General features: G+C 36.6%; 1 protein-coding gene across 3 annotated transcripts in view; it reads right to left on the bottom strand.

The window, feature by feature from the left end:
• Window positions 1-23,145, bottom strand: part of CADM2 (cell adhesion molecule 2) — a 573,509-nt gene that overhangs the window by 199,251 nt on the left and 351,113 nt on the right. For 2 of the 3 annotated variants that reach the window (XM_053969852.1, XM_053969854.1), the window contains exon 2: window positions 2,419-2,445. The exons of the other annotated variant lie outside the window; for it this stretch is intronic. In XM_053969852.1, coding sequence (XP_053825827.1) covers window positions 2,419-2,445 — 27 coding nt within the window. The remainder of the gene's footprint in view (window positions 1-2,418; window positions 2,446-23,145) is intronic. 3 annotated transcript variants of the gene reach the window in all.

The following is a 23,145-nucleotide window of genomic DNA, read 5'->3' as shown; positions in this document are numbered from 1 at the left end:
CTTGAGATACTTCAATTTGACTGGATGGCTGTGAGAAAACAGATTTAAGTGGGTTTTACTTACACGGTAGCTCAGTCCAAATGACCTGTGGACCAGATGACCTTTCAACCTAAATTGATTCTAAGTGCCTCAAAGCAAGGCTGAAGTAGAGAGTTCAACAGCTGCTTTACAGCACTTAATACAAGCAGTCTTTGACAAAGACTGAGAAAATACTTCAGGAAATAGCATTGAATGCAATGTTTGAGAGCAAAGGGTCTGTTCAGCTTACAGACACTCCCACAAGGAGGGGAAGGAGAGACCAGCAGGAGTTTTCCCATGCTAACAATGCACAAACTAAAGACACGTGATCCCACAGAATATCATTTAATAATGTGCTCTGGACCCCTCAGATCTTAGGGTAGGCATGAGGTCAACTGTGCCTTGCTGAAAATGGCAGCACAAATTCCAGACTTTCAGAAAGGAAAGATGAAGACCCATACATAAGAGCAAAGACATAAAGGACTGCTGGATTTCATATTATAAGTGCCAAAAGAGAAACTCCTCCTGAGAATTCTCTCAGTTGTGAATTGATGTTTCCAGTGCCGTATTAGAGAACTGTTTGCCAGTTAAGTGTTAGACTTGAAAAGGAGGAACAGACCTTTCTTTACTGCTTAGACAGAGTAATGAGAAAAGCAGTAAGGCATCATCTACTTCATGTCTTCTACCACAGGAGATTTTAAAATAGCTCCTATGCTTTTGGTAAAAGACAGGACTATTGCAGGACTGAATTCCTTGTGGATATTGGGTGCTTTCATCACTGGGCTGTTCAGCTCCAAAGGAAAAGCCAAGGACTTCTTGAAGGCACTGTGCAGCTGAGCAAGAGATCTCCAAAGATGAGGCAGATCACAGTATCAAACCTCTTTCAGGATATAGAGTTTCAGCTGTGCATTCAATATGCATGTGCACTTCTGAAATAAGGGTGTGCTAAGGCACACAGATGAGTGGTACCCGTGAGTAATTCTGACTCATCCTACGATTCCTGTGCCTCCAGGGCAGTTTCTGTTTGAATGGCAATATATGGGAGTATCAGCTAATCACTGAATACTGATGAGATAGTGTTTATTTGTGCTGAAAAGTCGATTCTGTGGATGTTGCTTTGGTTTGGGCTTTTTTCGTTAATTATGAAGGTCTCAAAGTCTTGACCGCTGTTACACAGCGCCACAGCTGAATACATAACAGTACAGAAAGGAGTAAAGAAAATTTCAAAGCATGCATAGGCAAATAGATTAATTTGACTTTGTTCACACCCCTCATTCATGTCACCCAATGCATGCAAAGTTTCTGAGAAAAAGATCTTACAAAAAGCCATGCAAGGGTTTAAAAAAAAATAAAAACCTGAGCTGTATTTTAAATATTGGTTTCATTATTCTAATGCATAAACACTCTCAAGTGGCTGTGTTTTCTTTTCTTATTATTATTGTTCTACAACCTCAAGCTAAGCAATGTATGGATTTGAACTCTGCAAACATTGTGAAACTTAACTTCCAAAATACACGTAAACTAGCAGAGATTTTTGCCTTAAAATCTGATGTTTAATTATCAGACAATTCAATCTTATCTAGCAGAAATAATGTAAAAATGATAGTAAAACACACATTTACATGATTTTCTATGCAAATATATGTTTGTACATATAAATGCACATGTATCTGTATATATAAACACATATGCATCAATTTATGTGTATCTGTAAGTCAAAATACATCCCCGCAGGTTACATTTGCTACATCACTGCTTCGTTGAAATTCAGGAAATGGTTTACAGCACTGCTGACCTTACATGATTAGTTCTGAAAGGTTTACTTCTTTGTCACACTGATTTGTGGCAATCACCTTGCTGCTCTGAAGCCATAAATCTCTGCAGATATCGTAGTATGCCTTTCTATATATTGGTATGCTATCAGGAACAGTGATGATCATTTATACTAGTGTGAATAGACAGGAAATGCTTAGGAGACACTTAGGAGTTCATTGTTCTCTGTTCAGATATTTATGACTATGACTAGAGATAAAAAATATAAATTACATTTACATATTTATGAGCATTTTTATGCAATATCTTCATTTCGATTAAAGTGCCATCAATATCCCTACATTACTATAATGCAAGTCAGAAATCTAACTACAAAGCGCTTAGTTTTGTCTTTTTCCTGAAAACTTCCCAAATTAAAGCAATTAACAAAATACAGCATGAGCAGTGCTGATTGATAAATAATGCATTTAGGCATAATTACAAAATTGTAAAGAACTAATCTATCATACCATAGGACCTAAAGATATTTTTCTTTGTTTGGAGAAGCAGAAACAACCTTGGGAGAAAACACGTGGGTGGGCTGCAGAACCATGCAATGCAAATTGAAGGGTGCAGGCAGAAACTCACCTCTAGCTTTGTTCTTTGTAGCAGCCACTGGAAGCAAGGAAAAGATTGCACAAGAAGAAGAGAACAAAGATAGATTAGACAGAAGTTTGAGCAAGCAAGAACACAGAGAAACTTCATCACTATTGATTCAAAGCTAACAAACACCATTTCTAAGATTATTTGACCTATTTATTAGAGACACTGCTGTGCTGTGAGAGAGTTCAGATCTATAATTCTGTCAGAAACCCTGCATTGAGAAGTTGGAAAATACACCAGAACACACACTCAAAAAAGCACGGCGAGGATTGCAGAAAAATCACGGATCTTTAGTCACAAGTAGGTGAGAACACATGCACACACATTAGTGAATTCTAAAACTTAAAGCACAATTTGCCTTGCCAAAAGGACATTCAGAAGAACCTAAATCTTATGTCATCCCCTTGCTCCTATTTCTTGAAACATCATTTTTCTGTGAAGCTGATGCAAATAAGCATCAGTTAATCTGCAGATACCCCAATGATTTATATTCTGCTGTATGATCGCTATTTTTCTTCATTGAAACCTGTAACTTCAGATTGTTCTTTCACCCTAATGGTGCATGCAAACCAAAAGGAACAGATGCTAATGTAACCAACAGTGACCAATGTACAAACTCACAGAAATGGGGACAGATACTACAGCCTTCCTTGAGTATCCTGAATCCACATAGTTTCATCCTGGTAGTTTTTCATGCCCAACAGGGTAACAAAAACAAACACTGTAGTTTAAAATGTTTCACTAACAACCACACTATCACCAAAATAAACAGAACCATTGTTTTCTGTTTTCTGAGGCTCAAGGATAATACAGTTGAAATAAAATATTACTCAGAAGCCAAAGTTAGAATGGAATTGCTCTGTTAATGGAATTAATTAAATTACTCAAAAGGATGCCATCCAAACCTCTCTAAATTCTCAAGCACACTGTGAGAAGGCATTAATTCAAGAGCATCTCCACAAAAAACAAAAAAAAACAAAAAAAAAACAAAAAACAAAAAAAAAAAAAAAAACAAAAAAAAACCAAAATATGTAATTCCTCTTCTGCTGGCCCTTCTTGTAGGGCAGAACTACATTAACAATTCAAAAACAGCTAAGCTTGAGACCAAAGGTCATGAAAGCAAAGGAGAAAGACCAAACCCTTTTCCGGTGGCTTTGCTTCTCTTGTTCATATCTAAAAGGTTTGTTTGCTTGATTTGTTTCTTTTCTTTTTTGGTCTGGTGTCTCACCAGTCAGTCTTTACTAAAACAAGCAAGGAGCGCATAGCAGTGAAGACCAAGTTGACATATATGAAGAAATTGTTGAAAACCTGAAACCTTTAACTTTATGAATGCATCAAAATATCAGTTCCCTAGCTGCCTCTTTTTTTTTTTTTTTTTTTTTTAATTTTTTTCACTCTTCCTTCCTTTACTTCCAGTTTTACCATTGTGACTTGTCAACATTCTCCTTGCAGTAAAAACAACACAAAAAAAAATCTGCTTTGGGGAGCTACAATGAGTGCAGATGCTTCTGCAGAGCTCTTTCCATAGGGCTGTTCAACAAGACGCATTCACCTGCAAACTGCCCGTAAATCTTACATGCGCTAAAAATTGCTTGTGTAGTAAACAAAATTAATGACACCATTCTAATTTTATAAGAAGTGAACAGTTTCTCCTTCATGCAAATCTAAGTTGATAATGAATGCACCGACTTCATCAACCTGTTCCTTTTATTATGCTTCCCCTGCTTTTTTTTCAGTCCTGAGAATTACATCTACATGAATGTATTATCACTTCTAGCCAGAATAATCACATAAACTTAACAAAGGTCTGGAGAAAACACTATCTCCCTGTCCCCACCAGAAATTTAAAAGCAACAGGAGACTTTGTACTTAATTAAACAGAATTAAAAAAAAAAAAAAAAAAAGTTTGTGTCTATATATAAATATACTCTTCAGAATATATATACACACAGTTATATTCATATGCAAGTGATATAATTTTTGTGTATGGAAACATATATGCATATATATTAAAAGAACCCACACATTCCATGATGAGACAGCTTTATTTTGAAGCGTGTGCACTAGACAGAGAATTATTACCTATCAGTAAATAAAGAAAAGTATTAAACGAGATTGTACATTATAATTGGAAGTAGGACAGGTTACTAGGCTTGTTAGGCCAATTATAACTCTCTGCAAACCCACTAATAGAGGACTAGATGACAGTAACCTTCTTAAAAATGTCATGTTCAATACTTGTAAATTTTCCCATTGACAGCATGGTCCAATTACAAGTCAATTCATAAAGTTCAAACTGCACAACAGCCAAATTAGCTTAGAAAATGGTCTTACAAAATATAATTCTGCCTACAGAAGGCAACTAGCTGAAGCTGTTTCCATCTTTCTGATACTTAGCATGAAGGAGAATTCCCTTTCACTGCTGTCATTGAGGTAAGTTTTTCTTTTTTTAAAGCTGAAAGAATTTTCCTCTCTTGCCTCTTTACTCACCTTGTCACTCTGTAAAAAGAAGACAATTTTCAACCTATATATATTATGTTTGAAAAATTTTACCCACCTCTTATTATTACATGTAAAGCCACAGAAGACAAGCATAGACAAATGTTTTGAATGAGCATCATCAAGACAAATTTAGCAGAGGGAAGCTGAGATTTTAGTTGGAGTATCAGATATGGGAAAACTCAGCTTTTTATGCCCCATGTCAGTGATAAAAGACTGTAGGTTTCAACAAACAACATTACAGTCAAGGAATCCACTTTTGCTTTAAGTATTCAGCAAGTCAGTTGATTTAGCCACATTTCACATAACACATTCTCTTTTTTAGCACCTAGACTTCCTTGCTTGCTGACAAAAGAAAGAAACTCTTCAAGGCAGTGAGTCTACCTCACCTCAAAGTAGTATATGTGTATAGTACTATACCAGGACACTGATTTGAGACTTCTATAATACAAATAAAATGGTTTAGGACTGGCCAGTAATAATTTTTGGGCACAGCATAACCTAAAATCTGGAATTTGCTGTATATGGCTGCCATACTTTCTTTGTCTAAATTAAGAAGCCAAACAATAAATGGATAAAAAGGAATGACTTCTGATATTTCCCTATGTTCGGGGATATCTGTAAAAAAAAGAACATTTGTAAGGGCATTTTTCTTTAGCAACCGTGACTTGTCTTAGGAAAATTATTCTGGACAGGAAGGTATACTACAGAAAAGTTTGACCAGTCACCTTTTTGGAACTTAAGGAAAATTTTTAAAGACCAAAGAAAGAAAGAAAAAGTAGGTGTGCTGGTTTTGCACTGGAGCCATTCACGGAAGTGACTTTCTAAGAGAAGCTGCTCGCAGTTTCCTCCATGTCTGACAAAATCCAGTCAGTAATTAGCTTTGAGAATTGACAATCTGTTAAACCACTGAGAAAGCTGGACACGCCTCTATGAATACACATGTGAAAGATGAAAAATCTTAGGAAGCCCTCTTTTCCTTTCAGCCTGAGAGCAGGTAACAAGGCTGGCCTGGCCCCCATCTTGGCCAGGTCATTTAACAATCTGCAGGCACCAGGCAAGATATTAACACTTTCAGCGCACAGATAAGATTTGCAGATCTGGAATCCTCCCTCTGTTGCGAGAAAAGGACAGAGTGAGAACATGTAGAGGAACAACATGAAGATACCAAGGTCAATGAAGAAAGAGTCAAGTCCCAGACAGGAGGGATGAGGCGATGCCTTGATTTTGGGGCTGAAATCCTCTAGAAAAGCTATGGAGAATTGATACATCAGATTTTTTTTCCCTGTAACTCATTGAAAGTATGGGGAGATGAAGTGTTCCAATTGTTGATATGAGCAAAGGCATCCATGCTAAAGTAATCAGATGTTGAAGTAGCTGTGATCTCATGAGAAGTTTGAACAGAGAGAGAGAGAAAAGAATGATGAAGACCCTTCTGCCCCCAGGGAGAGAAGAAGATCATCTCTGTTCCCAGGGATGAAGATGATCTCAGAGACAGCTAAAGAGAACCTTTGCTCTTGAACACCTCATCTTTAAAACAGTACTCCATAACTTGACATGGCCCATAAACACAGCTGTGAGAAAACTGTGAAAGACGGGAGGGACCTCACAATTGCAGCTACCCGGGCGGCTGTTATTCGTGGAAATTGAAACCATGAGAGAACTGTTTTCTTGTGGAGAAGTCTCCCTAAATTGACAAGAGGGACTCCTCTCCCTAAGTGAACTGAAAGAAGATTATTCTAGAAGTGATAAACTGACTGAATTGTTTCTGTACACTGTTAGTGGGAAAGAAAAGGTCATTGGGGGAAGAAGTGTTCTAAAGGTTTTATTCTGATTCTTATTATTCTTTCTTTTAGGTACTGTCAATAAACTTTTCCTTATATCCTTTTAAAGTTTTGAGCCTGCTTTACCTTCTTCCTAATCCTATCTCACGGCAGGAAATGAGTAAATATATTTTAGTGGGTGCGCTGGCATTTAGCCAGCACTGAACCCACCACATTAATTGGTGCACTGGCCAGGAAATCTCAAATTAGCAAACCAAAACCACTACAGTAGGAAGAAATATCATATTTTCAGAAGTCAGGTTGAAAGGCATGACAGAGCCACTAGATTTCTAGGTAAGGCTGAGAAATAAATCTCCTCTATTTTCTCTAGCAAGGTTAAACAGTATTGTATTTTTTGAAGGCTCTTGTGATTACAGCATATGTAAAACAAAAGGGTTGGCCACCAGGGAAAGATCTGTGAGTGAGGGCATCACAGAACAGCAAGAACCCAAGGTCAGTGATCTCAGGGGAGTCCCACTATGAGAGATCTGGAAAGGGGAGGAAAACTGCCAGGTACAGCTATATTTCACAGAAATAATGTTTTTAGGGCATTTTTAAATCAGAAAAGTAATCCTGCCATAGCTGTGTTGTTGAAATGATCTTTTAAAAAATCATTGCCTGAATGTAAAAACCTATATTCAAATTTCAAAAACCCTAATATATCCTTGCTCTCAAATATCGATAATATATTGTGCTTTATTTTCTGTGATACATCTTTCTGACTTCTTGCTTTTTGTATGCCAACAATTGTTAAATTACATTCTTTGATAAATGGTGGCTACAAGTTGTTCAATATTTTCTCCACACTCAGCCGCTCTACACTGTTCAATTTTGTAGACACTTTTAGACAGATTTGATATAGCTTTTATTTTATTTTTCTCTTATATGTGATTTATTATTCGATTTGGAGTTTTGTCTTTTGTCTTTGGAGAAAACCACATCCGTCCAATTACTTCAATAGCTCAATAAAATAAAAAAAGGGAAAAAGCATTTCCCCCAGATATCCAGCTATCCTAACCTTTTATTTCAAAAAATAAGGGGAAAGAAAAAGGAAAGTGAAAGTTTTGAGGTCACTCTTGTTCTCATTTCACCTATTGGATGCCCTAAGATCTCAGCCAGAGGAACAAACAGTAAAATATTTAAATTTTATAATGACTAAATACTCAATTCAAGAAAAGAAAAAAAAAAAAAAAAAAGAAAAAAAAAAAAAAAAGAAAAAAAGAAAAAGTCACATTCATGAAGTACATTGCATTGATTTTCTCCCAGATTCAGTACCTACAGTTCCAGCAATTCTGGAGGTCCTCTTATCTTCAATAAAAAAATAACAAATCACCGGTCTCATGGATGCATTTATTCATCTGTATTTTTACTCCAGCCTTAAAATCTTTTATGATCATGAAAAATGATCAGAGAAGCAGCATAAATATGCCCCACCCCACAAAGTAGGAGGAAACAAACAGCAACAACCACACAGCCCTGCTCCCCAAGACATCCAACATGCAATTCAGATTACCTGTAAACAAAAAAAACAAAAAAAACAAAAAAAAAACCAAAAAAAAAAAAAAACCAAAACAAAAAAAAAAAAAAAAAAAAACAAAAAAACCACCAAAAAAAACCCAAAAAACACCTACTTATTTTTACACTGCTTACATTTAGAATTTTCTTTTTAATTTTAGGATGATGATGATGACAACAACTGCATTTTTTCCATTTGGATAAACGGGCGGATTATCACTGATCATTTAGGTCACCTAAATGCCAGCTCTGAATCTCTGACTGGAAAAGCTCCTCTGTGTGACAGAAGGCCTTAGCAGGATCATTTCCTCCAGAAAATAATGCAAATTATTAGCCTCTCACAGACTAGAGACCCATTCAAAGATATCCACATGTGCTGCAATGCAGAATCCTTCCCATCCTCCTTTTCAAAACCAGCATTTTCCAAAAGCCACTGAAGGAGAAACAAACCACCACCATGACCTGAAATTCATGGTGGGAATTTGAGTCTCCTGAACTCAGGAAGACATTGCTGCTTAGACTTGAAGAGTGGCCAACAGATGACACAAAAAACATGGAATCTAAATTTGTTTGCTTCTGATTTTCTGATCTTTCCCTTGATTCCCTTTATTGCTATGCCTTTGCATTTTATAGTGAATATAATTTTTATACATAAGTTCTGCACACTCTTCTCACGGAGATTCCTAAAATATCAGATGGTGGCATTTGCAGATTTAACCAGAATGCATATATTCCTAGATAAGCCTTCCTCTCTTTATGTATATAATCATTAAAAAACTGTGCAGGCATGCATATGTAACTAAATGGAATTCAAACACGTGACCTTCTTTTATTCTATTTATACTGTGTTCTATCTCTGCATCATTGTATCTACAACACAAATTCCCAAAATGAAATCGGGTAGTTTCCCTCAGAAACATAAAATAGTCTTGAAGATACAACTGAAAAAGGGACAAAAATGCAAATTGGAAGGATTCTGAGGATGTCAGCCACTGCATCCTGTGGGTTTGAAGCATCATGAGTTATCTTTGGACCCCTCCTAACAGATTGCCTAATACAGTGTTAAAACTTTGGTGATGGGGACTTCAAAAGTTCTCCAGATCACTTATTTTCTGTGCACAGTTGTCCCTCTCAACAGTAAATTGTACTTCCATTGTATAACTTAACCATTATATGTAGGAGACTGGTGCAATTCCTTCACACATCTTATACCTTCCAGGAGTTCAAATTACAGCATGCATATTTCTTTAATGTAATTCTTTGCAAACCTGAAGATTTATTATTCTTGTTGTATGCTTAAAAATAATCTAAACTTTCTCAAGATAAGTTTTCCAAGTTGCACTTCATTGCCTTCCTCAGTTTTAAAACTATGACTAGATTATCACATGCAACAACATTTATTATGCAATACTAATCACAAAATATTGAAAAACACGCAGCTCCATTTTCTTTCTGAAAAGTAGGGTATAAATATAGTAATTTTGTTCTCAATACTCATTATGACTGGCATGATGGAGATCAGCAGAAGCATCTTATAATCTAAACATCACTAGAGTTCAGGATTCCAGCTGTAGCTGATTCACATTAGCAGCTGGAAACACATAACACAGTATATTACAGGATAGTGAAAACAGAAGATTAATATAATCATGCACTAAAGGGTCCTCTTAAAAATATTGAGATAAGACTATTTGCCGGTCCCAAAATGCCAACTTTTTGCATGTTTTAATACAGCTGGACATGTAACTTCTACAAGCAACAAAAAACAGAAAACAACAGCAACAGTATCAATTCATAATTTCAAACATTCTTTAGAAACCTTAGAAATGAAAGTTTCAAAAAAAGCTATAATTGTTCCAAATATTTTTACTTTTATATTTTTTATTTTATTTCAATTTATTTTAATATTGAAAAGAGGCCCATTTTGATTGGCTCTGAGCATTAAACACATTTCTATTCCTCCTTGCATTATGCTGCCACTGTACTGAAATTGTTTGTACATAAGAAACATTTAAGGACTCATCTACTTTTAGAGCAGATGTACACATTGGCCATAGCTCAAAACCAGAGCAGATACATCTCATGGACAGCTCAGTTTTGCCAGAGACTCATCAAAATAAGGACTTGTTAGAGAAGACCTTTAGCAGGGTGTGTCTTCACAGTGACAGTGTAGTCAGCACCAGCAGCTGGCAAACAGACACATCAACAATGGTCCATGGACCACTGCAGATGCAGCACCAAACAGGAGCTTCTAAGTGACTGTTAGAAATAAATGAAGGGAGAAAAACAACATTCTGCAAGTTCTGCTGCTTTGGTGGAATGAAAAAGAAAAGACTGAAGGATTTTGGTTTGGATGTAGCACAGGATCTTTAAAAACTGAGTCTAGGACAGGTAGCCAGTTAATATACTACGCTAAGTTGAAAACTATAGATGACCAAAAAAATAAAAACAGTTCTTCAAAGCCAACAAGAAAAATTAAAATACAGGGAGGTAAAAAAGAAATGTGTACAGGCAATTGAAAATGAAAAATGATAATGTGGAAAGATGACAAGATGAAATACTTTTGAGAAACCTTTAAATAATATCAGAAAAAAAAATCATTTTAGAAAATTGAAGAATAAGTATAGTCAGAGTGATTATTTACAGAAAATTATGTGATTCTTCAGGTAATCCTCTTAATTAAGACTTAGGAGCTCAACTATTCTTACTACTCCTACAATGTGTTATGGTAAAGAAATGATTTGTGAACTCTGTACATTTCTGATTTGTATAGCAGCTGCATTTGAGTCTTGACCGTCACTTTGACCCCCAATGTGAATTTTATAACATGCTGAAACGACATGTGCCAAGCAAATAATTTCTCAAGGCATTCCTCAGCAATGCAGTCTGAAATCCTACTGAAAAACAAACAAACAAATCCCAAAAAATGGATACACACACACCCCCCTCCCATCTCTCTCACTCCCCTAGACGCCAAACTAGTCTTCAAGGCAAATAAACAAGACACTATTGGGTATTTCTAACTCATTCCTTGACATCTCTGCCAACATGCATCTTCTAGACAACATTATTACACAATTACACTGAGCTAAACAAGCACACAGACTCCCTTTAGAGCAGAATTGTGTTTACACCCACTGTTTAGCTTCGATCATCACTGGAAAGGGAGGAAATATTTTGGAATGCCACCCGCTTGTAGCACAAGCATTGCGCAATAAAAGACACCGAGTGAAAGAACGCAAAAAGGAGGGCAGTGTTGCTATTTTTGCCTGGCTGGCAGGGCACAGCCCAAAGACATTTGTAGTTCAGTGAATGAGTTCAGAACAAACTCTGGCTGTTAACAAGTGCCCTGCAAGAGTCAACCAGGTCCTTAACAACTAAGTGCATAGCTCAGCAAATATTGCAGGCATGTTCTTGCCTTGTACACCTCTTGGAGCCCACCAAAGCAGACAGGAACAACAGAACATCCCCACTATTATCCCAGGAAACTAAAGAATCATTTGAGGACCATTTCTGATCATTTCAGCCACTCAACTCTTTCCCATTCAGCACAATCCTTGCAGTTTAGAAGAATTTTGCACACTCAGTCAGTCACAGCAGAAATAGAAACTGGCAACACAACTATGACTACTCCTCCTTAAAAACCTCATACGCCTTCTCTTCAAAGAGATTTATGAATAATGGGAACTAAATAATTCATGGCACTGCAGATGCCAGTCCAAATAGCCTCTTCCTTTTTAAGGTTTCAGTTTGTAGATGTGTGATCAAAAGCCTTCATCAGTCATGATAGTGGCATTTGTACTCAGTCCAAACAAACCGTATTTGCATGTGAATGTTTTCCATTGAAATGAGAGACTAATATGCAAGCCAAGTTCCAACTAAAAGGCGTTTTATGCTATTTAAATTCAGTCAAATTAAAGGCTGAATGCAATCTAAAAGGTCTACTCTCAGAACAGTAATTTGACACATCATAAATAAGACGCATGTTTTTGTTAAGCGGGCCTTAGCACTTGTCTGAAAATTTTACACAGCATCCTAACAGTGCTGCCTCTTGAGGGATAATGGAGGAAAATCTATATAAAAAGGAAGGAAGTAAACAGAAAACCCACTGGCAAGTAGTGCAAAGATTTAACCTACTCATACACAGCTATGTGAAACCACAGAATCATTTAGGTTGGAAAAGACCTCAGAGATCATTGAGCCAAGCCTTTAAAATCAAGTAGGTAAAAGCAGTTTCTCTGTGAAGGCAACACTAACATGAAAGATCTTGCCACTACATTTTTAAGCAAATAGGTACACCTTGGACACCAAATGTACACTTTGTTTTATTAATCCTATTGATTAGTAAAGTGAGGATCACTGTTTGCCAGATCCATTGCTCAGGTTTGCTACTACACTGAAAACTACCACAAGAATTCCTCAAAAGAATAAAAAAAAAAAAAAAAAAGAAAAAGGAAAAAAAAAAAAGGTCCACAAAGATCTCAATTAACAAATGGAGAAGAATTTTACGTCAGCAAGGGAAAAAGCTGTAGGATCAGATTAAAATTCTTGCTCTTGCCAAGGGGAAATATATACAACTCTCATAAATTGAGGTCAATACTAATTTTAAAAAGACTATTAAGAGCCTAGAATGACCTGAAATGAACCTTAGCGGGGATAAACAATATAAATCTTTTAAATTCTCCTGGGGGTTTACTGTAAATCCTTTACATTTTTCCTTTTTTTCCCCCTAAATTTTTGTGAGATACTCTTCCTATTGTATTTAAGAGTGACATGTTATGACCTCACATTGAAACATATCACAGGTCAGTTTTTTTTATTTGAAACCCATCTTCTTTGGAGTTTTTTTTTTTTTTTTCTGTTTGGTTGGCTTTACTGTTTTTTTTTTTTTTTAAGGAAAAATATATCATTTTTATTTGCAGATATGAGAAGCACATGAATCCGTTATCCAGAATATGTTGTATTGAGGTCTTAATTTTAAAGTCCTTTAATTTAGTAATTAGTATATGCACCATTCATGAGACACACAACAAAGAGACTGATGATGTTCATATTAATTAACTCACAATCTATTTAAATACTTAAGTAATGCATGATTTTAGGGTAACACTAATTTTGAAAGGAAGAGTTTATGTGAAAAAAAGGTAATAGGAAGAAGAGGAATGTACTCCAGGAATGAGAGGTTCTCTACAGACTTCTCAGGAAAACAATAGGGAATGGCTTATGGCAGACTAGCACAACATAGCACCAACTCTGTGAATGCTAATGAGTAAAGCCATGAAAAAATGCTGGAGCACCAGATATTGGAGGATGACACTGATGGGGGCAGATGTAGAAAAATGATTATCAACTTCAGACCCCCTAGAGCAGCATGAATGAAATCACATCCTTGTGTTCTGGGAAATAAAACAGGCAACTTGGATAGAAATAAAGACAGCCTTTAATTATCAAAAAGTAAATTGGGAGCAGCCCATGATAATTCAGAAGTGGCGTTATTATAAAACACAATGCAGAGTAAATTCAGAAATCAGTTTGTTCAAAAGCATCAACAGCTGGGTTTAATAATAGACACAATGAAGAAAAGCTCAAGACAGAAGATTATCAAGCAATTTCAATCACATTATTAGATTTAAACTACACAGTGGCAAAGAACCTGTAAGTTAGAATTATTTAAATAAAGGAAAACAATACTTTGGATTGATGAGCTCCAAGAGCTTCAAGAAATAAACTTTGAGAACATTATTTTGTCCAGTTGTGTTTCAAAGATGTTTTGTTATGCTTTTACCATGGCAAAAGATAACTGTCCCATTCCTTCATCACTTTTAAAATAAAGCAAATGCTGTCTTGTCACAAGGCAAATATATCCTTTGAATGAAAAACATGCTTTAGCACCAGAGAAGGTGCTGCCTTTTGATATTTCTATTAATATTCATTTAGATTTCCTTCAGCAAATTCTCTTATTGTTTTTACTATTTTATAATTTAAGTGTATGATTATAATTGGGAAAGCATGGAAAGAGCACAATCAGATTACCAAATTATTATAGCCAATAGCACTGACAAAGCAAAGATAGTGGGTGACTGCAAGTTTAGTCAGAATGACTGAATAATTTATTAAGTGTTATAAACTGAACTTTATGAAACACATTATCAAATCTTACCTCAAATATAAAGGTAAAATAGGCAAAGTGAATACTGTAGTGCCATAACTTGTTCTACATACACCAGAAATTAACAGTTTAAAGGTTTTTTTTACTTGTTTTGTTTGCTTTTTAAAGGAGGAGAATAAGACTGTGTTGCCCAGGCAAACCCCAGCCTTACATCTTTCTAGTTAACCAGGAATCTTTACAGCTAAAAATATACTTTTAGAAATATTTTTTTTTGTCCGTTCAGTTTAGTTTTTGATGATCACCTTCGTACATCTGGCAAGTGATGATCTGAAAACAGGCAAATAATAATAAGGTGAACACCAAACACTGGCGTTCTACATATGTGCGTCAGGTCTGCCTAAGAACAGACTGAAAAAAACTAAACACCTAAACCAGGTTTGGTGATATTGTTCTGAAGTCAGGGAATGGATCAAGACAGACACAGCAACTTGACACCCTGCCTGTTATCACATGAATGATAAATATTTCTAGTTTCTCTCCTCATATCACTATGAAAACCACAAAAATATTTGGTTAAACTGTCAGGTGGCACATTAGCAGTAAAATACATTCTCATGTATTTTAGTACTGATTCCCAGTAAGGAAAAAAGTAGCTCTAGGATAAAAAGAATAACATGGAAAAGATGATGCTTCAAAGAACAGTTTCTGAAAACTACACAAACATTAGCTGAAGACTATTTAATTCCTCCTTCCTTTTCTGCTTTAACCCACAATTGAAGTACACATACAAAAAAAAAAAGAGAGATTACCATGGTATTTTCTTTGCTTAACCAATATTTTGACAAGTTTCAGTTCATAACAATACTTTCAAAAAGAAAAACAAAAGAGCTTCTACAGTCAGCACATTGTCTACTAAGCTACACTAAAAACCAAGTACTCTAAACTGAATGTTGTTTCAAACTTCTATTTCAAATTAGATTCCCTTCAAAGAAACAAAAAGAATGCTGACAAAAAAACGTCACTCAATGTAAAATGCTGGTATCAATTCTGTGAGAAGCTGTCAACCAGAAAGTAACACAAGTATAAATATTTGGGCTCTAAAACAACTTATGGCAAACATACAAGTGCTAAATCCATATCAGATTCAGTAGGGTTTTTTTTATTATTCTGCATTTCTTATGCAGTAACTAGGAACAGACATATCACCTGCAGAGAGGCAACATTGCATGACCTTCCATATTTCATCACATGGCAAACGATTCCAGAGATTTTTTCACTACCAAGTATTCCTCTGCGTAAGCTGAAATATGCAACACATGGATAAAGTACATATCAATGACAGTTGATTAGAAAATTTATTGGAAGCCACGAAAAAGTCCCTCTGCAATGAATCATATTAATATATACATTTATTTGTTGAAAACTAACATTTTTAGTTAACACAGTTTTCCTCCTACAATCCTAACATTTTGATTCTTTAAATGATGTAAGTTTTCTAGTCCTTTTTGTTTTGTCTTCCAAGCAAAAGAAGACAACCAGTCTTTCAATTGATTTTATACAGTTTTCAATCAGAACTCTAATCTGCCATTCAAAGAAAAAGGGTAAGAAGGAAAAAAAAAATTGCCCTGTGCACCATGAACAAATGAAAAAGTATTTTAACAAGAAGTATTCATGTGAGAAGCAAATTCAGGATAAAAAAGTCTATTACCCACTGAATATGACAGGGATATTTCCATTGACTTTAGTAAGCTATGAATCAAGCAATAATTATACCATTCGATTACTGAAAGAAAAATAACAGTAATTTAGGAAAAATAAATGGAAAAAATGAAATAGCCCTAGAATAACCCGTATAATCTGATATCAACCTTGGCTAGGTAAAATTGCATTTTTCAGCATCCTGTAACACTGCAATTATCAGTAGTCACATGCACATATTATTATATACTTAGCAGCCAAGATGGATGATTATTGTACATTATAGACTCCTGATAAAATAAATTAACCAAAAAAATATTATCAGAAAGAATATTTGCGACAAATAAACCCAATTTCTTCAAAGACTTGCTACCCAAAGTGATGACTCACACAATAAGGTCCAGGACTCAACAGACAACCAGCACTGTCACAGCAAACAGCCACCTCACAAAGTTGATAGGAGAAAAACATAATAAAATGGAATCTCTAAGAAACAGAGCAAGCAGCCATGAGATTGTCTGTCTCTTGACAGGTATCACATGTGGCTGAGCTGTTGCTCACATCATTTATGTTGGAAACCAGTTCAGCTAAAAGGGAACCTCCAGGAAGTTGATCACTGGCTGTCAATACCATGATTTTACTCCCCAAACTGCCAAATGGCATTTCATACTTTCACCATAAAACCCTGGAATCCATCTACTGAGAAGTGGCATGCAGTTTTATCAGGGAATTGTGTTTCTAAAAGCTGTGTAGCTCATTCAAGTGTACAAAACTCCTTATTATGCTAGATTTTGGGAAGGGTTAAAGCAGCTGCTTTAGAGGAACACAGGGTCTTTTGTACATATTTAATTATGTGTAAGAAAGACAGATGAAGGTCCTCTTCAAGCTTAGTGCCACGCTGAGTGCACAGTCATCAAAATTCCATGAAAATCTATATTAACAATAATCCCAGGTAATTTAAAACCTGAAGCTCAAAGCACTGGAGAATACATTAGAAACATAAAAGTATAATAGTAATAAGGAGCATTAAATACCAGAAGATAATCATCTTGACATCATACATTTTTTTTACATTAAATCTTTTTACATTGAGACCATTTTGAATTAAGTAACCATAAATCTGAATCAATGTTCCTTTCCTCTGTCCAACCCCCAAGCACTTGCAACTCCCCCTCCCCTTTTATGCCAGTACATTTCAAACCACGTGGAGAATTTAATGAAGAAACTAATGTAGCTGAAACCCATTTCTTTACATTTCTGTTGTGGCTTCAGTTTTCTTTTTGAATTTAATCAGCACCTAAATTCCTTCATTGTACTTAACTATAACTATGATGTACTTCACTCTCACAAAAACACACACTAACCACTCCTCACATCTTTAATCTGAAAATATTTTATAAAATACATTACAGTTAATATCAGGGACCCTGAATAGCTCTCAGATATAATCTACACCTTGTCTCATAAATAGAAATTGATGCTAACATGAGAAAAACAAACGAAAATAGCACACAACATGAAACTTTCAGCATCCGCAAACAGGAGATGTTTAAGATGATATTAATTAACTCAGTGAATTTGCTGAATTTGATTGAAGGTTAACTTTCAAGTTTTAGCTTTAAAAGAGCATACTTTTGACAGATCATAAATATGGTATCAGTAATACAGCAACGTAAGACATATCACCAGGTTACTGGAATTTATAGACTTTTTGCACATTTGGACTGAACTAGACCATAAAGAAGGTGAGGGGCTGGGGGAAGCAGGGTATGGGAGGATGAAGTCCACTTAATGCATGTAACTGGTCAATTAATTTATCAACTGTGAAAAAACTATAAAAAAATAATGAAGGATATAGTTAAACTATCCAATTTCTTTTGAACTTTATTCCCTGAGTGTGAAAAATCTGCTACTATGAAATCATGTTAAACTTTCCACTGCAAAAAGGAGACAATTTCCAAGGCAGTTTTTAATTAATTTATGGAGTTACTGCTGTGAAAGTTCATTGAGACAAATACTAAAGCTGTTTTTTAAGAGGGTTGGATAATTTTCTGATGATAAACAACAGTGGCAGCTTTGTAAGCAAAGACAATAATTGTAAGAGTAATTAAATCTCATGCTTCAGGGTACAAAATAGAATCCCTTTGATCCAAGTCCAGCATGAACTATTACTAATAGCATTTTCTTTAACCCATAAAAGCTAACTCTTAGGTCAGCTGTGTTATTTGGCCACCTTTTAACCTGTTAGCCACTGTCAAGAGAAATCCATGGGTTAACTAAGTATGGAAGTGGCTGTGTTTCTATTTTTTAAAATATATTTAGGCACTGGCAGTGCAAAATGCATGCATTTCCTGCTGCAATATTTCTACATCTTCCTCTGTGCTAAAACACTTCAATAAACTAAAACTTTGAAAAATGTGAATAAGAGTCTTTTATCCAGCAAAAAACAATAAAAAGAAGGTAAAGTGGAAGGATGAACACATATGTGGAAAGTAATAAAATTGTAGAAAATTTGATTGTCTTTTTGTTGTCCATGTATTTAGCAGAAAAAATAATGAGTCCAGACAACACATCTCATAATACTTCACAGTAAATGGAAAGACAAGAAAAGACAAAGACAAGACAAAGAAAAGAAAAACCCGCAAAGTTAATAGCATCTTGTACTTATCTATAAACAATTGGAGAACTTCAGATTTTCATCCAAAAAAAATATGATGCCAAATCCTAATCACTTTTAGGCAGCTATTTTCATGAATATACACACTAAAATTAAAATAGCAAAAGCAGTTGAACAATATTGCTTGAAGCCACTTAGCCCTAGAAGTATACAGTCCCAAAAATGGCAAACACCACTCCTGAAGGAAATGGTGAGTGAAGCAGCATGAAGCCAATAAAGTAGGTAAAGTCCATGCCATACTTCATTAATTTTTCATACTTTGCAATGCAATAAGTCCAAGGACAGCCTGCAAAGAACTGCAACTCACTGGCAGCTCACCCACACCTGAAATCCAGGTGGCTGCATTATTGATTCTTCCCTCATCACCACTGGTAAGACATTCATCATTAAGGAGTCAAAGCTGAAAATCCCTGACTCCTGAGATGCCACTGGAATGTGTCAGTGAGGCTGCTCAGAACGGGCACATTGCTGCTTTCTTTCCAATTACTGCACAGAGCAGCCAGGAGAGAGCTGCTCACTCTGAGAGCAAGGCCATGTGCTTCCTCAACCTCTGGCACAGACTGCTCTCACAAACAAGTGACAGCAGCACCACTGACTACAAACAGTTTGCAGAACTCCTATAACAAGAGCCTGAGTAAATGCATTTCAAGTTAGATTCAATATTCTCCCATGCCCCCAAGGCTTTCAGGAGTTGCCATTTGCAGCCACATCAGCACAATGTGCCTGAGTTACTCTGCCTGCACTTTCTGTACTCTTTAAGTTATATCTATATTCAGAGTTCATATAGTAAAAAAAAAAAACAACCTACAAACAAACAAAAAACAAACCACCCGCCAAACAAAACCAAAACAAAAGCAAAACCACAGGAATTCACTCTCTTCCTGAGGAATCTTCAACTCAACTATAGAAACATGACAAAATTAAAAAACTAAACCAAGAGGTTTTTTGAAACAGTTCCTTCTATTATTTTTCTCGAGAGTTAAAAGCAGTAATCTACAATAACAGCAAAAAATCTAAAATCCCACCTCCCTCTTATTGTTGAAAGCAATAATGATAGGTTTAGTTCTAACAGATTAATAGTTATCCTATCTATTTGGGCTTAAGAGTGACCTTCAGAATTATTAACAGATCTATATAAAAGACAGTTTTCAGCACATACCCAGATTCAGAGCTTTGTTCACTCCATTCATCAAACTAAAATTCAGGAGCTTGGTCAAAACATTTTCTGTTATAGCAGCTGATTATTTAATTTTATTCTAGGGATTATAAATTATTTTTATGTCAAACATAGAAGAAAAACATACATGCACTTATTTTTAGTGTTTAATTTCATATATCTCTGTCAACAGCTGCATAATGTTTTGAAAATGTTTTGACCAGGAATTTGACCAAATGACTCCCGAAGTCTGTTCCAATTTAAACTGTTCTGTGACTCTGATGAAGTTTCTGTTACAATACAAGAGGAACTTCCTCTAATTTGTAGGTAGAGGAAAAATCTTTTTAAAAATCAGTTTGTAGACATGGGAAAAAAGTAACATGCATTTACCATTAATGAAAAAAAAGGACGAGGAAATAAAAGTAGATCAGTAAAGTTGGGACAGCTCAGAGTTTTCACCCTTGCTGATCCTAAGGCTGTGAGGGCTTTAAAAATAAAATCAGTGTGCAGTCAGCAGAGTCTGGTAGAATATCCAGGCTGTGCTATGGCTCATAAGAAAGCACCATCATCCTTTAATCTCCACCCAAGTTTTATAACTCTTTTTAAATAAGTATTACTTCTCTCTTAGCACTGTCTGACTGCAGACGTGTCAGCTTCAAGCCTGGCACAGCAACACCCAGGACAGAGAAGCTGCTCATTGGCTGAGAGCACTGGAACCACCAGTGCTGGGTGTTTTTCTTTAATAAATTCTACACATGTGCTACCATGGAATCCTTGGGTGAGAGAGGAGCTGGGTACTCCAGGCAATCCTCACCTCAGAAAATGCTATTATCATGGGCTGTTCTTTCAGAAGATGCAAAAGTGTCTTCATGAAGGTAGTTGAACACTGGGACAGGGTGCAAGAGGAACTCAAGAACCTCAGTTTCTTGGAGTCACTCCATTTTACACACAATGAACTCATCTTCAACTCTTCACCTTGGGTATTTTAGTAATAAATTACATATTGGGTACATTGAGGCACTAATATGACTTTTGATTGCAGTAGAAAAATAATACTTTATCTCCCTATGCAATTACAGTTCTCCTAATATTTACTAATTGTCATGATTTGTGAACACTTTGAGATTAAAAAAAAGCCATTATCGAATTATATTAGGATTTAGAGATATTATTCCTGATGGAATAAAGATTTAAATAGGCACTGAACCTCAAGTGGTGTGGTGTATAAAAGGAATTTTTCCCCCTCTGGTGGCAAATTAAGAATTTTTATAAGAAGCAGCCTTTTCTCTTGAATTACAAACAGGTTATTTATTACACAGATGAAGTAGAGTTTCAGTAGATTAAAAAGAGATAAGAACAGTATTTGCTCCATTAAATCGTAACTCCATGGTTAGAACTTTTAAATATTTTTTTTCATTTTACACAAAACTGCAAACTAGTTTATGTTAAGGGTGATTTACGTTACTAAGCAAACACTGAGGCATCTCAAACCCAAGAGTTTGGCAATCTGGAGACCCAAGAGACTGAACAGTCTTGCAGTGCCTTTAGCATCAAACTGCTCCTCAGAGTAGCCAAGTACAAAAGGCTGCTATAGCAAGCCATTTTGGGCATTGGTAATGGAGAATTCTGCTAGAAAGATGGTAAGACTTAGGCAGGAGAGCTCTACAGGTACAGAGGTACAGCTACAGCTGAAACAGTTCCATTCCACGGTGTAGTAAATAACAAACAAAACAAACTCCAGCAAAGTTTGCCTACTCCCCCTGCTGTAATTGTCATACTGTCACAACAGCATGCACTCTCCACTGCTTTCAAAGGCTGACTTGACCCAGCCAGAGCACCTCAGATATACCCAAAAACCCTTTTCATGCCACATCAGGACCTGCAGCAGCCCAGAACACAGCATTGTTTAACATTGCATTTTATTAGCAATTTTATAGGAGCCTATGCTCATTGTCAAATGCTTCCACAGTATACGTGACACAGACTACTCAAGTGTTTCTGTCGATGCTTTTACTAAAATTCATCAATGTACCTAATTTCCATAGCCACTAAACAAGGTCTATGGTATTGAAAATATCATGAATTCTCTCCCTGTTGTTCCATTTCTCTCTAAAAATACACCCGCCTGACACTTCCCTCTCCTTAATAAATAACATTCGACTTCCTGACCTTCAGGGCTGCAAAATGTGTATTGCATCAAGCCACATGCTAGATTACAGGTAGCAAGACTGTGCTTGTCTTCCTATGTATTTGCAACTAAAAAAGAAACCCAAAAAAGAAAACCAACCAAAAAAAACCCAAAAAACTTAGATTTAAAGGAATTTATAAGAGCAAGAACAAGATCAATATTTTACATTTGAGGTTATTAAATTTCGACTAAAGATCCTATTCATCAAAAACATCTACACATGTATTCTTCCAATTTTTAATCCACTAAGACACATATGGCATTATGTGAGAAAGTCAGAAAAGCAAAGAAAAATATCCCTGGAAATGGTTATGGGTGGCAGTTTAACACTAATATTGATTAAGCACCTGGAATATATTGGAACCTGACAGAAAAGTCTCCTGACTGTAGAAATCGATGCAAGATGAATCTGCTCATTTTCTTTGCAGATTGGGGAATTGCGGCGTGGGTTTTTGCTCTCCCCGGCCGCACGCGGCTCTTGGGAGCCCGGCTGTGGCGTAGCTTCCACGTGCTGCCGGGGTTTGCTGCCGCGGGTTCCCGGACACGGCTCCGTGTCTCGGGCGCGTGGGCTGGCCAACCGCTGTTACCGTGCGCTAGGGACCCGGCAAAGAGGAAGGAATTTGTCCATTTACTCCGTGCTTGGCAGGAACGGTTTATTGGTCACGTGGCGCGGTTCGATGGAAAGACGCGACCGCTCCCGGCACTCGCATGGGAGAAAATGGCGTCTGACTGCCGGCGGGATAGGGCTTTATAGAGGGGCGGGGCGAGAGGATCCACGGCCTGCCGCCCAATAGGGGCGGCTGCCGTGGCGATGATGTCAGCAACCGCGACCAACCAGAGAGCCCCGTAGGGGCGGGCGCCGAGCCAGAGCGGGCTGAGCGGGATCGTGTGGCTAGCACGGGGTTTCCCGGGGCCGGACGGCAGAGTGGTTACAGGAGCAGCACAGGGGTAAGATCCGGCAGCAGGCAACATGGGGGCAGAAACCGCGGGGGGGAACAACGCGGGGAAAACGCGGGATTACAGAACTTGACTTATTTTAACATAAAT

This window comes from Vidua macroura, chromosome 2 (assembly GCF_024509145.1).
Source record: "Vidua macroura isolate BioBank_ID:100142 chromosome 2, ASM2450914v1, whole genome shotgun sequence".
NCBI classification, from domain to species: Eukaryota; Metazoa; Chordata; class Aves; order Passeriformes; family Viduidae; genus Vidua; species Vidua macroura.
The sequence above is the reverse complement of the archived record's forward strand: the minus strand, read 5'-3'. Positions and strand labels throughout refer to the sequence as shown.